The 15,715-nt window shown below is 22.6% G+C and overlaps 1 protein-coding gene across 1 annotated transcript; it reads left to right on the top strand.

The window, feature by feature from the left end:
• Window positions 1–4,278: 4,278 nt before the first annotated feature.
• Window positions 4,279–12,948, top strand: LOC105366961 (lachesin-like). Its single transcript, XM_011505573.1, has 4 exons — window positions 4,279–4,403; window positions 9,403–9,687; window positions 11,746–11,808; window positions 12,875–12,948. The coding sequence occupies exons 1-4, from the start codon at window positions 4,328–4,330 to the stop codon at window positions 12,886–12,888; spliced, it is 438 nt and encodes a 145-aa protein (XP_011503875.1). The 5' UTR covers window positions 4,279–4,327; the 3' UTR covers window positions 12,889–12,948.
• The last annotated feature ends 2,767 nt before the right edge of the window (window positions 12,949–15,715 follow it).

Here is a 15,715-nt window from a genome sequence, read left to right as displayed (position 1 = left end):
TACAGATGTATTGATTAATACTAAAATGTAATCTGTACCTATATTTTCTGTATTTTCCCAAATATAAAGGATGTATATAAAGGAACTAAATATGTATATAAACAATTGGATAACAACGAAGTACATACGATGAGGAAAATGAGTTAATAACGTTTTATATCCTTAATTATCGATGATTTATTAATAATATTTACATAAATAAGGAGGTTTTTTTATATTATGTTGTACGTCTTTATGAGAAACTGGAATAAAATGACGATTAATTCTTGAAAAATATAAATGCATATTTCTTTATTATAATATTAAAATTATATCCTATTGCATTCTGATTCTCTATATTTATCAATTTATTTATAATTTATATCGTATTAATTTATATAAATTAATTTATTATATATTATAAGAAATGATTAATATCTACGAATATTTGTATAATAGTATTTCTATATAAAATTTTGAATAAAATATATTTATATTTTTATATTTCAATAACAATTTATTATCTGATTAAATTTTTATTTAATTTTTTAGTAAATAAATTAGCTTACATAAAATAAAATACATCAAAAAAGTATTTACACTCTCTTATTGAAAGTCCATAAAAGTGAAAGTAAAGTTCAAAAAATTATTAAAAAGTATGCAACTCTGAAATCTTCAAATTTAAACAATAATGAATTTATATCTGTATTAAAAAATAATAATTATAGTAAATAAAATAATAAATATGATACGTAAAAAGGATAATAGGTAATTAACATTGTATGATTTTTTAATGCTAAAATTTGAAGAATTAAATTGAGTTATACATTAATTTATGAAAAATCGCTACATCTTAGCCCGTTAGAGTATTTCAACACCATTTTTTAAACTCGTCTTTTAAGGAAAAAAGACGTTTTATGGAAACTTCATATCAGATGATTATAAAAAGTTTTATTTATTATGTACGAGTATCCTTTTTAATAACTTCGTTCTTATGCATTAATAAGAATATTTGATACTATTCTTCAATGCTTGTTATTTTATAAATATGTTCTCAATATTTTTTAATAATCTTATTATCAATTAATAATACTATAATCAGTAGATATTTTGATCACTGTTTATACAGCATTATTTACTTTAACTTTCATATATTTATAATTTAATAATTTAATCAAATATGTATAGAGCAATACTTAATGAATATAAATCATAAAATTATTGAATTATAGACAGAAGTATATTATTCTTTTTTAACACTTTTCTTTTAATACAATTAAATTATTTTATTACAAATGTTTTATTCGACTTTTCATTTCCAAATACAGCCGAAATTAAAATAATAAATATTATATACCATTAAGACCCTGAGGTATTGTAAATTTTGTATAATCCAACATAAGAATATTAATACACTATTCTATCTACAAGTCAATTCGTAAAAAGCTTTTGATCGTATGTTATTGTTTTATTTGTATATATAATAAATTTAGATTTTAATTTAAATTTTTAATTATATATCCTGACAGAGTGCTATCATATATACATTATATAATTAAATATTATCAATGGTAATTAATTAACAATAGTTTTCTGCTGTTCCTTCATAACTTTTCGTAAAGTAATAAATTAAAAATTTTTTTAAAGTCTAATAGACTATCTAAATTGAATATAATATTAAATTATTAAAATAGGTACTTTATAAAACTGTATAAATGCAATACGTGTATACTAATAAAACTGTTTTTTCTATTGAAACAATACAATTATTTAATTATTAGTTTTAGATAGATAAACTATAGTAGTTTAAATGATTAATAACCATTTGATTAATTTTGTATTTCTATACTTATGCCGTTAGTCTTTTATTTTTCTCGAAGTTTACGGGGTTCTCGACAGATTTATATAATAGTTTAGCAATATCTATTGACACATTGGAAGTTATATCGTAAATTTCCAGTTAGAAAAGCACAAGGAAGCGGTTGAATTTATTGTATACAGGACAACGGAATACAACCGGTTGTCAATTAATTTATATTTGGCACCATCATTATTAACATATATAATAACTATATGCTTAAAATTTATAAATTATACTAAAAGTTTAGGTTAAATATTTTAAAACAATAATGTCATAATTATTAGTCTGATAACATTGTTTTATAAAAAAATTTAAAAAAAAAAGTTTTTAAAAAAAAGATACAATATATTTTTAGATTATAACGGGAAAACAGCATACAAAATATTATTATAGCATACGGCAAAATTAATATTTCATATATGTATTATACATATTATATACGACAAAAAAATTATATATATGTATGTTTACATACTGTACATAACATATTGTACATATTACGCATTGTATGGCAAACTAAAATTATATATATATGTATATATATATATGCATAAGTAATTGATTTTGCATTATTATTATAATATTATTACAATACAAAAAAAAGAAGTTCGCAAACATAAGGAGTTTCATATAAACAGTACATCAATCATAAAAACGTTTTTTTGTATATTTGTAAATTTTTTATATAATCAATTTGGATATTTTGTGGAGAATGTAACGAATTGGGTAGTTACGGTTTTTTTCACTGTTCTATCTAACTTTTTTGGGATTTAGAAAAAAATACAATATATTTTATCTCTGTTTTGATAGAGACTGCAATACGAAAATGACTTGAATAAAGAAAACAGTATAGACAGTAGTTCTAATTGAGCATTTTTTTGTGACAACAAAAAATCCCGTAATTAATTTTTAGCTTTAATTTAATGAATTACATTTTAAAGATGATCTATCGCGTTTTGAAATTTTTAAAATTTCAATGTCAATTTTAATTTCATATAATATTTGTAGAAAACCAATAAATGTTAATGAAATAATTAATAATTTTAATAAGAAAATAAAATTAATATATTTGAAATATTTAAGATAAAAGGAAATGTATAGCTTTATTATTTTTTTATTTTTAATAATAGAATGTTTTATTAATAATCTCATGAAATGATTAATATTATGTTTTCAAAAATAAAAATATTACAAAAATAATAAATGCAGATTTGTATAAATTAAAAATAAATTTATTAATAGAATTCATTTATATTTATTAAATTTTTGTTGGTTTCATAAAACTAGATGAATATACATTATAAATTTACAATTTATTAACAAAAATGTTCTGTTTCATTTAATTTTGTATATTTAAATTTGATAAAAAATATAAATAGCATGTACATTCTTTATTGAAGAATTTAATTTTATATTTACTCTTATATTAAATTCTTAAATTTTATTTACATAATATTTTCTGAAAGTTATATTTAAATATAATTATATAATTCAGTTAATCAATACATATTATTGAACAAATAACTTTAAATTAAAATAAATAATTGAATTAAATTTTTTTTTTAAATTTATTAGAAATTTATATGATTCATGGCAACTATTTAATAACATCCAATTTGAGTACATATATTTCTTAAACAAGAAAGTTTTCAATTTTATTTATAAATAACATCAACAATATCATTGTGAAAATTTGAATGATTGAATAATATCTATCAGTGTAGTCATTCAATGCCATGTATTTAGTATCCATGTGTTTTCCACGATAATATAATAATTTTTCTTTTTCACTTTGAATTTGATATCATCGATATAACAGACTTTACGTACAGCCTCCTCTTCGTAAACTATATCTGGTTTAGATTCATTGATCCATTCTTCTAATGCCATCTATCGGCACCATGGTGCCATTGACTGTGGGTTAATATCGACTGTTAAATTTAGTATGTATTATTAAAGATTATTTGAATATTGATTATAATATATAAATTATAATATATTTAAAGAATTGTATCTTAGTAATTATTACTTATAATTATATACTTATATATATAATTATATATTAAGTAATGATAACGTTACTTAGTAATTATGAAATTATTACATGCAAAAAGACTACATTAAATATATATAAATATATATAAGATTTATATTAATATAACAATAGCACTATAATGTCATATAACTTATACACCTTATATAATATTCAATTAATAAATATAATAAATGTTTAAATTAAATTGAATGTTAACAAATATAATTATCATGTAATGATTTAACATGTTTAGAAGAATGTAACGTATTAATTATATAAATAATTATGTTTTAATCATTTTAAATATATTAGAACACATATTTAATATACTATCTAGAAATCTTTAGTAATACTTTATGAATTATTATGAACTTTGAATTAATTTGTTTATTTTTGCAGTAAATGCATTGGAGGGAGAGCAGTTAAATTTAACGAAGATTACGCGAAGTGAAATGGGAGCTTATTTATGCATAGCAAGTAATGGTGTACCACCAACGGTTAGCAAAAGGATTATTGTCGACGTGGAATGTGAGTTTTATTATATTTCTTGTTAAGATTTTGTCTTTGTTAACTTGACACGTGTAGATTTATGTAGATAGTTTAATATATAGAGTTATCTATATGTATAAAATAATTTTTCCTAATCAAATTTCATATAGATCCCATTATAACAATTTCTATCAATTTAAATGGTTAAGATTATGTATATTATAAATTTATAAATTGTGATAAATATTATGAAATATTATTCATTATTATTAATACATACACTTTAAAATGGAAAAGCTTAAAAGAATATCAAGTTATATTAATCTTATTAAAAACAAATCATTTTATACAATTTTAATATTTTTTTAACATTACAATTAATTTACTATTATTTATATTCTATTATTAGATAAATATAGATCACTGGTACTTATAGATTGAGGATTGAATTAGAACTCCCTTAGAAGTTTTAAAATTTTCTATACATATAGTGATCTATAAGTTATAGTTATTGAATTTATTTCAAGTTAACGAATTTTAAACAAAAGAAATGAAAAGTTTATATTAAAACATAATTTACTTCTAAGCAATAAATTAAGTTTTTCCAATGATACTAGTAATACTTTCATTAGCTTTGCTTTTCCCACATTATCATTATCCTCATCGATACTTCATGTTTGAAAGTTACCACGATAATAGTATCTATATATATTCGAATATTTATTATATCCTATAATATTTATTATATCTTAATACTCTTGCAACAATTTTTTTAAAATTTAACAATATTTTCATGATAATGATATAATTTAAAATTTATCATTTGGATCTTAAAACTTTACGAATTAATAATTTTATAATATAAATGATTAAATATTTTATATTACTCTACTTAATTAAAGATTGTGAATAAATTCGTATTTAATACACATAAAATTTTTCATTTTTTTATGTTGAATAATATTTAAAAGATATTAATGATTCATATTGTATTTATGTACATATTACAGTTATGATGAACATTAATTTTTATGTTAGTAGAAATATAAAAATTGTAAGATTAATATTATAAATATAAAACAGTTATGACGGAGTTTAAACGTTCATTTTTTATTTAATCTAATCAACTTCAAATTTTATTCATATATTTATTAATATATGTAAATTCAATTAAAATTAACATAATGAATTCGTGGTTAATTACAATATTAATTAAAAGTCAAATATTTTGAATAAGGGAATCCAATTGATTAAAACAGGTTGCTAGTATGCCCTTAAATTTATTGTATGAATAACAAAAAATATAGAATATTAAAGTAAAGTAATTATTTTTAATAGAAAATATAAAGTTCTGAAAACTTTGACAATATAATATCATGCTACACAATACATATCAATATAATGTAATAGTGTAGTAGTTGCTTTATCGTGTCATTCCCAGCTATGTACGTCATCAAATACACAATAACATTATTCATTGCAATTACATTATTGAAAAGTATTTTTCAAACTTCAAATTCGAATCACTTTCACTTGAACGTCGTTATTTTTCATCCTTCAAAACTGTAACCTCTTTGTGCTTGCTCCCGGTTTTACAATTGAGAAGTCAACAGACCCAGTATTCGAATAACCAAACTGCAAAGCATAAATAGTTCTAGTAAAACAGTCTTGGGAAAGCAGGAAAATAATATGAAGTTGGTATATTATTTAAATTTAATTTTGTGTTCCTGCGAGAACACGACCATGTTTATCTATATTTTTGCGTCGTAACAACTCTAGTTGGTCTAACATATATTGTCGACGAAACCCATGGGAAAAACAAACAGAGCAATTCTTTTGCAATAGTCCCGGAGGCTCCTGTCATTTTGCCTATTTATGCATGCTGCTTGTTCATATCATTTTACCGATGAAAGTTCGCCGAAGTAATGAATCTCCATTTGGATACCAATATGTGCAATGGTAATTATACGAAATAAATAATATTTATTTATTTTATTATCCTATTCTGGAAGAGGTGTATACAAAAAAACTAAATGTGTGATAGTATATGCTCGTAATTCATTCATGAATTGCACTACGGTACTAAAATTCAACATTTAACTTGCAATATTAATGATAATGATTATTACATAGAGAGAATTCTTAAATTGTATTTATGCTATTTTAAATCGATCGATCGAATAAAAACTTAATCGGAATATTAATTGTCAGAATAGTTTTCTACTTCTATTTAAAATATCCAGAAATCTACTACAATTTAAAATTTTAGTAACAAACAAACAAATAGAAATTTCTTGAAAATTATCAAGATTTGTCAATGATTTAAAGATTGATCTAAATAATAATGAATTCGTTATTAATATATATTAATAAAAAAAAAATTATTTTCTCAAAATTTTTGTTAATTTTTTCATATAGTTGAAAAATGATTTATTAAAGTATTAACGATTTTATAAAAAAAAAAGCCAAATATAGAAAGAAATATGCATTCATTATCAGTTGTATCAAATATCAGGCAAGTAGACAAAAACTACTTAATTTCCAAAACAATATGAATTCACTAGTATTACATAATTGTCTTGTGATATGAATATAAAAAATTAATGAAATATAAATTAATAGATAAATATAAAGAGAGAGAGAAAGATACAAATGTAGATGAAAAAATACATATTTTTATATATTTGATTACAAAATATGTATACAAATATCAAATCAAAAGATAATGAGATAGATGCGTATATATTTCCTGAAAAAAATTTTTAAATTTAAAATGTCGATCATATGATAATGAAAAGCTGTATTGATAATAGTTTGTAAGGAATCAAAGTCAATCTAAATCTAAATTAATGAAGTGTAACTATAAATAACTGTTTTTATTTCTTTTGAAAAATGAAATAATTATTAAATAATATAAATTATTTTAAAACAAATGAAATTAAAAAAAAAAGTTTTTGTACCCTTCTTAGATCTAGCAACCAATGAATAAATTATACGAAAGTATTTATTAGAGCTAATATGTCTTTACTTCTATACAATATAAATTGACATATATAATGTCTTAAATTGTTTAGAATATTTGCTAGCAAATACTTTAAAAAATGTTTCAAACTATTCATAAACTTTTAACTTCCAAATTTTTAATCATAAAAATTAAAAATGTTTTAAGATTCACTTTAATAATTAAATAATAAAAGTGAGATATGATTTTCATTAAATTTTTTATTAATTATTTATAACCCTTTTTTTATAACCCTTTTACTTATATATATTTTTTACTATGTTTTCTTTTATAAAATAGAGAGATGAAGAAGAAGTGCATATTATCCGAGTGTAAGATGTAAACTTATTTGTAAAAGTATAACTAACTTGTTAATATATACTAATTATTTATTTTGTGATTCTTCACGTTTTTTGTATATTTTTAAATGTATTTCTTTTAGTTTTAAAGCAAAACTATATTAAAAAAAACAGAAGTTCAATTAATTACAAAAGTCAGTTTTTAAAATCATGTATTGTCATAATTTCTTCTTCAAGTTTTGTTGACGGTAAAGATGGAGGCAGTTGAAATCAATAAATTGCATTTGTTGAAACGTTATTTATATAAACAACCTTTATATTTATATTCATACATATTTACATATATTCATAAATGAGATGAAATGAATTTTTTAATTTTATAAACTTCTAATTTAAGTGTAAACTTTTATTATAACTTATTTAAAATGTATAAAGATGTATTATAATGAGAATATTAAACGTTATATATAAGGTTATAAATATAATGCTATTAAATAAATATAATGATAATTTTACTCAAAATAATGTATTATGTTATAAATTATGAATCATAAGTGCTTAAACTTCTGAAGAGGTGGTCAACACTTATTTACATAAAATAATTTATGACAATATAAATTATCTATTATTCTGTGTAAACAGTTCATCTTTACTTTATTCTGCATTTTATAATGAATTTGCTATAAATATATTATATATTCAAACATTTTGTGAAATTCGTTTAGTTTCATTAGAAAATTTATAATTGTACTCTATTTTATACACTACCTAAATATATATATACGTATTTACATACATACATAGTATACAAGGTGTTATTTGCATATCTTATTTTTCGAAACATGCAAGGCTACAATGTATTATTTAATAATCCCTGTGTGAAAAACTGAACGCATTAAAATTATGCACATCTTAGTTTTATAAACTTATAAACTAAATTTAATATGCAAATGAATGAATATGGTATCAAATATTATGTAAATATCATAATTATTATCAAATTATTGTCAATGATTTGAGAAAAGAATAATATTCATAAAAGGCATTCACGTGAGTCTTTTAAAATATTATTTGAAAAAAATTAGTATTTGAATATCTTTTATTCACGGTTTCGTTTCAATTTATTTTAAAATTTTGTTTTCATTTTCTTTATGAATATTTATTTTCTTGACTTATATCCTTAAATTTTAATTTATCTTATTCTTAAATATACCTATATATTTGCGTATGTACTATAAATAAAAAGACAGTAGTTAATAAATAAATACAGAAATAATAAATACAGATAAAAAAAAACTATATAAAACGTACATAAATATAAATTTATACCAATAATTTATAGAATTAGAATGTAAATTAATACACTATTAATATATATATACTTTTGGCGAACTTTGTAATAAAATATTTCCACATATTAAATATCTGTATGTACTATATTTCTATATATATACATTTGTTAGTAATATTCGATTAAATATTATTCACTTTTAATAAATTAACACAGTTACCTTCGTTAATGATAAAATCAAATTAGCTGCATTATTTATTTTTTTATTTAAAAAATCATAAAAAAAAATATTCACAACATTAACTTCAGTATTTTTACAAGCTTAAAGAGAAAAATATGAAAATAAATTATCAAAAAATTTCTTGATTTTCTCTATCAAACATCAATAACTCTAATAGATACAGCAACATTTATAACATTCTCATATTTTGCTCATTCTTATCGTAGTCTCTCCAATGATTTGGGTACCAAATCAGTTGGTAGGTGCGCCTTCTGGCACTAATGTTACAATTGACTGTCACACGGAAGCCCATCCACGAGCTATTAGCTACTGGATGTTCAACAGCTCAATGGTACTGTCAACTGACAAATACGCAACAGAAAATGAAGAAAATAGTTACAGAACCCACATGCGGCTTACCATAAAAAATCTGCAATCCGGTGACTTCGGAAATTACCGATGTATTAGTAAAAATTCATTGGGTGAGACTGAAGGATCTATTAGATTGTATGGTAAGTTAGCAACAACTACTATTATGCTAATGTACTCTTCAAACTTTTTAATATTTCAATTCAACATATTTAATTACTTTTATTTTTTTTATTATGAATTTTATATTAAATAACTATAAACAATTTTTTGTAGTCACTAATTCGAACGTAACATAAATACAATATTTTAATCATAAATCCAATTAATATATCGTAGACATTTATACTTAAATTTTCATTAATGACATAGGATATTTTTGAATATTTTTAAATTAATTATCGTAATTTTTATGTAGTAAGAAATATTTCATAAAAAATTATTAGTTTGAATTTTCAATGTAAATAAACACAACTTTTAAATAAAACAATAATTTATATATTTCAAATATTTCATAAATAATAACATAAATATGATAAAGATATATAATATGATCATTAATATGTGAAACAAAAGAATAATCTATATTTATATTGTCAGTTATTTAATTTAATATCTTTGAATCAATAAGAAATACGAATATTTTATGTTCTACTGAAAAATGTTTACATTTTTATATTTTTTGAAAATAGAAAAGAAAATTCTTAATCAGAAAGAATAAACAAATAGATAGAATTTATAAGAAAACGTACGAAGAACGAATTGTGCTGTGTAATAAATAAAACTACTAAAAATATTAATGAACCTTACATGAACCGAACAATTTAAATATGCATGCTTTCAATATAATCATATAGATTATTTCTTGCAACTATATATAAATTTCTGAACTAAATAATTAAAGAATAAGTTTGTTGATTGGTCATCTATATTTTAAAGAAATCAATTGTTAGATATAAAAGAATTCGATTTATGAAAAACGTAATACACAGTATTAAAATTTAATACACATTAATATTCATTCAACTAGGTGAAAAAAATTTACTATATTTATTAAAAATTACTATATCTTAAATATTCTGTATTAAATTATTATCAGCAGTCCATTGTAAAATATGCCACATTTAATAGTACAATATATTTAACATTAATTATATAATTTTAATTAAATTAAATCATAAATAATATGTTTAATTTCAACTTTAAAAGGAAAACATATTTAGATAATAAATTTACCATTCGATTTAAATTTAACTACTTATTTGTGTTTATTCATTTTATAACTATATATTTATACTAACTATATTATAAATCTTTATCGTTAATTGTTTGATTATTATTATGATTACTTTAAATAAAAATGATATCAGAATAAATATATTTTTATTATATATTTTATACTTCCATTTATTTAAAATATCTTTTATACTTCTTATAAATAAATCTTTTAGACATATTTATAAATAAAATCATAGTGAGTATTAGTATGTACTTATTTAACCAGATTTTATTAAATAAATGAACAAATTAATTACATATTGTATAATATTTAAGCAATGGATATACAGAAAACGCGCTGTTTCCTTTCATTTGCTATTAAACTTCTTACTCATTAACTCACATTGAATACAGTAAATTAAGTCTATCTGAATTAAATTAGCTGGTAAAGTCATTATTTAATATTAATTTCAATTATTACAAACTGTATATTTTTTATTATAGAATAATTAAAATAAATAGTCTTTATTTAATGTAATAATGTAAATGCAAATTGTAATAAATAATACATAACTACGATACTTCTTTAATAAAGTTTTTTTATTTTAATATTAAGATTACTAATTTAAAATATTAAGAATATTAATTTAAAATTAAGTCTTTTTATTTTAATATTTATTGAACAAAGAAAATCATTTTTATTGCATAAATGAATAATATAATTGAAATTTGTTACAAAATATGAGTGTAAAATAAAATTTTCATATTTTTTTAATATGTAAAATATTTAGGTATAAATTGTTTAATAAATAATGAAATTAAATGAAATGCATTGCGCAAAATTAAGATTAATCCAACAATATAATGTTGGAACATAAAACCAGTAATACCATTATGCTATAGAAAAGTATTTTTATTATAAAGAATTAATTGGAATTAATTTGGCACGCGGAAAATTCCATTAAACTGCTTATTTGTTTTAGAATTTTTAAAACCCTCCATGCCACCAAAGGCTACGGAAATTAAAAGCAGTGCCAATAAAGAAGGTGAGTTATATTATATTATATTTTACTCTACTTTCGTGTGTAGAACAAAATAATAATATATTTTGCTTGAAGATACTTAATCATTAGTATTTGTGCAAAATTTTGAAAATAAGAAAAATGTAATTAAAAAAAGAAAGTGAAAAAAATAATAATTAAAATAAAAGAAAAATTATTAGAAAAATAGATATTTTTTTTAATAAAAATACATTTTAGATGAACTTTCTAAAAAATTAATAAATAAAATATTATGTCTCACAGCATATGGACGATTATGCAATGTATGTACGATGTAATTCTCATGGAGGACGTGGTTTGCGCGGCTTCACTTCAGCTTGTCTTCCAGGAGCGAGAATAATCTTTATATTATTCGGGAAAATGTAGCTTACATTATTGAGAGACGGGATGGAATAAGTTGGGTTAAGAGGCTAGGTCAGGTCTCAGTGGTTCTCAGCGTCTAATTCGTTTTTCTATACGTTATTTGGAGTTCACTCCCTTCAGTGAAATTTGCATAAAATAAATAGATAAACAAGATGTTTTTCTACTTAAGGGCCTGAATTTTTTATCTTTATTTATTTATAACCTGTGATTTAATAAATGCATAAGTGATTTTCAAATTAATTGAAAATACGTAGAAATGATTAAAAATACATTTATACGACTTACGATCATGTTCATTGCACGAAAAGTCATTGTTCCACTTAACAAAAAAAAGTTTTTTATTTTTGTACAATTTAATTTATAGTTTTTATCGATGCAAATATATATTTTAGTATTCAAATCTATTAATTCCACTGCATAAAAAGTTTACAAATAATACAGAAATAACTAAAATAAAATAGTGCATTTTGATATTTATTTTTATTTATAAAAATACAGTAAATTTTATTTCAATTTTGGTTAAAATTTAAATATATTTATTAACTTACATATATAATTAACATGCAATATTAAACTGATTCAAAATTTATTTACGACAATTATCTGTTGTGTATAAATATTAAAAAATATTTACTTCGCTTCTGATATTTTTTCACAGATTTTTTATATATACTTTTTATTATAGGGCATTCAAAACGCTGATTTTCTTTATACCTGTGATTATTCTTCCTTTATTTTCAATAAGGAATAAGACAAAGCAACTGTGAGAGAATGAAATAGAGAAAGAATGGGGAAGAACCAATTTCAATACGTTGTATTATTAAAGCTCTCTTGCTACACATCAGTTTTTCTGTAACATAGTACATAAGATATTCTGTTCACATTCACGTATTTAACTTTAATACATATTAGCAGATCTTATTATTTTCTTATTATAACCTATTTGCTAACTTGCATATTGAAAACTATGAAAAATTGTTTCGACAATTGATGAAATAATAATGTGGTCAAAGTCTGTAAGAAAATAGGTAAAAATGAGAGTTCGATTGTTCTTAATGCAGTAAATGATAAAATATTAATGAATATGTTATAAATATTTGAAAACAATAAAAACCGATGAGAAACATTTAAAAACATTACTATATATTAATTATATATCATTACTATATAACATTACTATAACTAAACATTACTATAATACTAAATATTATTAATGTTATATTTCCACGAATTTAAGAAAAAGTGGGGTATACGCACTGTACAGCGCACGGCACGCGCACTCGGGCGAATGTTTATAAACACAACTCGACAAGTCCGAACAAGTTTTACGACATGAAATCTAATATACTATTAGATCACACAAAGGTATTACGCCCTACTTTTCTTTCCTCGAATTCTCCAAGGTTCTAAATTTTTCTTTCTACGCCTCGTGTAAGAATTAGTGGAACAACGACGATGCTTTATTGCCAGCTAAGTGAGCCGCCGCGTGGCTATATAAGGGACGAACGCGGCGCGCCTCGCTCTCTTGCTGAAAGCTTCTTGCTTGCTGACCGGCTCTCTTGCCGAACCACCCTCGCTCAACTGCGTGTGCGGCTAACATCTTGCCGTAAACCGACCGCAGTGACCGACCACAGCGAACCGATTTAACCCTCTACCAGTAAAAGCCATGGCACACGGGTCTCGATCTGCCCTTAGCAGGACCGCCATGGAAAGGTCGGTATTTTCAGCAGAGCCGCCACGGAACCATCAAGTCTTTGGTTCGTGTGCGTATTCAAAAGACTCATACGCTCATTGTAATCTTACTTCGCGCTCACTTAAGTGTAATTGCCGCTCCGAGTTTTAGAATACTGTGAAGACGACACGTGGCCATATATTCGGCAGTCTAGTTAATAATGCACGTGTGCATCAATAAAAAGAAATCGGTAAATTTGGAAGTGAGTTACAGTGAAGCCAGTTGGAGTAGTAATCAAAGGGGGCATCAGCATCGCAGTAAAAAAACACACCTTGTCATCACTTTACAATATACATCTTTTATATTAATAAAAAAGCTAGTCACATAATAATAGAATAGAATAGAATAATCGGGCAATTTCACATTCTCTCTTCGAACCAACGCTTCGACCCCGTACAGGCCCACAAGAGTCGGTCGGGCAAACTTACGCTCTCTCGAACTAACACTTCGAAACCGTACAGGCCCTCAACAGCCGACACAAGTGTCCCTATGCGTTAAGCACGTTGTCAAGAAAGGGCAACAATAGATCGACTAATCGACTATAAATACATATCATTAAGTCTTTCAAGAGCTCGAATGCTTATCACTAATGACTCTTACCTGTGACTAGACTCTTCTACTGTCCCCATAAATAATTAAAGACACAATTGATTACTCACTAAATTCCAGTAAACATCTTCCACCATATCAAATATAGTTATTCACACATCAAGTATACTTTATTCAAACACCATCTTCTCATGCTACCTCATGAGCATGATTGACTGGCTACACCAGCTGATATTTACATCATCATAACCTCAATTACAAGATACACAGTAATATTCATAGAATCTACGATAATCAAGAATACAAGGACACACTCTCATTACTACAATGAAATAATCCTTTCTCAACAACATTGCAGTATTACTATTAGAATTATTAACAAATAATAAACATTATTTTACTAAAATATATAATATTTTTCAGCCCTTTCACATATTATTTCCTTTAAAGTTATCCTGACGAGAGACTAATAGACTGAACTATTGAATTGGTAGTTTGAGCCATAAACTAAATCTTTAAAATCGAACAGATATTAATTATTGTTATCAATAAAAAATGTTCTATATTAGAATTTTTTACTTAATGATGGAAATAGTAAAAATAAAATTTGAATATGTAGATTAATATAATTAAATTGAATTAAAATTAAAAAAAAATTATCTGGTAACAAAAGCAAACAATAAAACTAGTTACGTTTGTGCAGATTTTGTAAAATTTCCTTTCAATTGTTTCAACTTTAATAAAATGCCAGTTTTAATTGTTTTCACATTATGTTAATTATAAACATAGTATTATAATTCACTTTTGAGACAAAGTACAGAATTCTATTATTCAATTTATTATGTATATTATATTAGCATATAATTTAGAAATGTATTCATTATTGTATTAGTAATTATTTAAATATATAACAAAAATAAAAAATTGATTGAATTTGTATACAACTTTTCATTGTATATTAAATTTTATAATTATATGAAGAGTTTTCTATTTATATAAGAAAATTCGATATTTGATATCTAAAGCACATTTTATATCATAATATTATTTTAATTATCAAATTTAACAAAATATTAATCTATTATTTAAAAAAAATCAGTTTAGTCACTGAATATAAAGCAGAATGAATTTTATTAATTTGCATAATTTGATCTATTTTATAATGAAATTATAATACTCGATAAAAAAAAATATATATATATATATGTCTGGGATCAGACTAAAAGCCTCCCTGTGATGGTGGGTGGA

This window comes from Ceratosolen solmsi, unplaced genomic scaffold (assembly GCF_000503995.2).
Source record: "Ceratosolen solmsi marchali unplaced genomic scaffold, CerSol_1.0 scaffold113, whole genome shotgun sequence".
NCBI lineage: Eukaryota > Metazoa > Arthropoda > Insecta > Hymenoptera > Agaonidae > Ceratosolen > Ceratosolen solmsi.
The sequence above is the reverse complement of the archived record's forward strand: the minus strand, read 5'-3'. Positions and strand labels throughout refer to the sequence as shown.

What these genes read in the sequence shown, in the direction of transcription:
- LOC105366961 (XM_011505573.1), top strand. Translation starts at nt 4,328, where the DNA reads ATGGGAGCTTATTTATGCATAGCAAGTAATGGTGTACCACCAACGGTT. An exon ending in GATTATTGTCGACGTGGAAT is followed by an intron (nt 4,404 to 9,402) that starts GTGAGTTTTATT and finishes TTCTTATCGTAG; the next exon opens with TCTCTCCAATGATTTGGGTA. An exon ending in AGGATCTATTAGATTGTATG is followed by an intron (nt 9,688 to 11,745) that starts GTAAGTTAGCAA and finishes TATTTGTTTTAG; the next exon opens with AATTTTTAAAACCCTCCATG.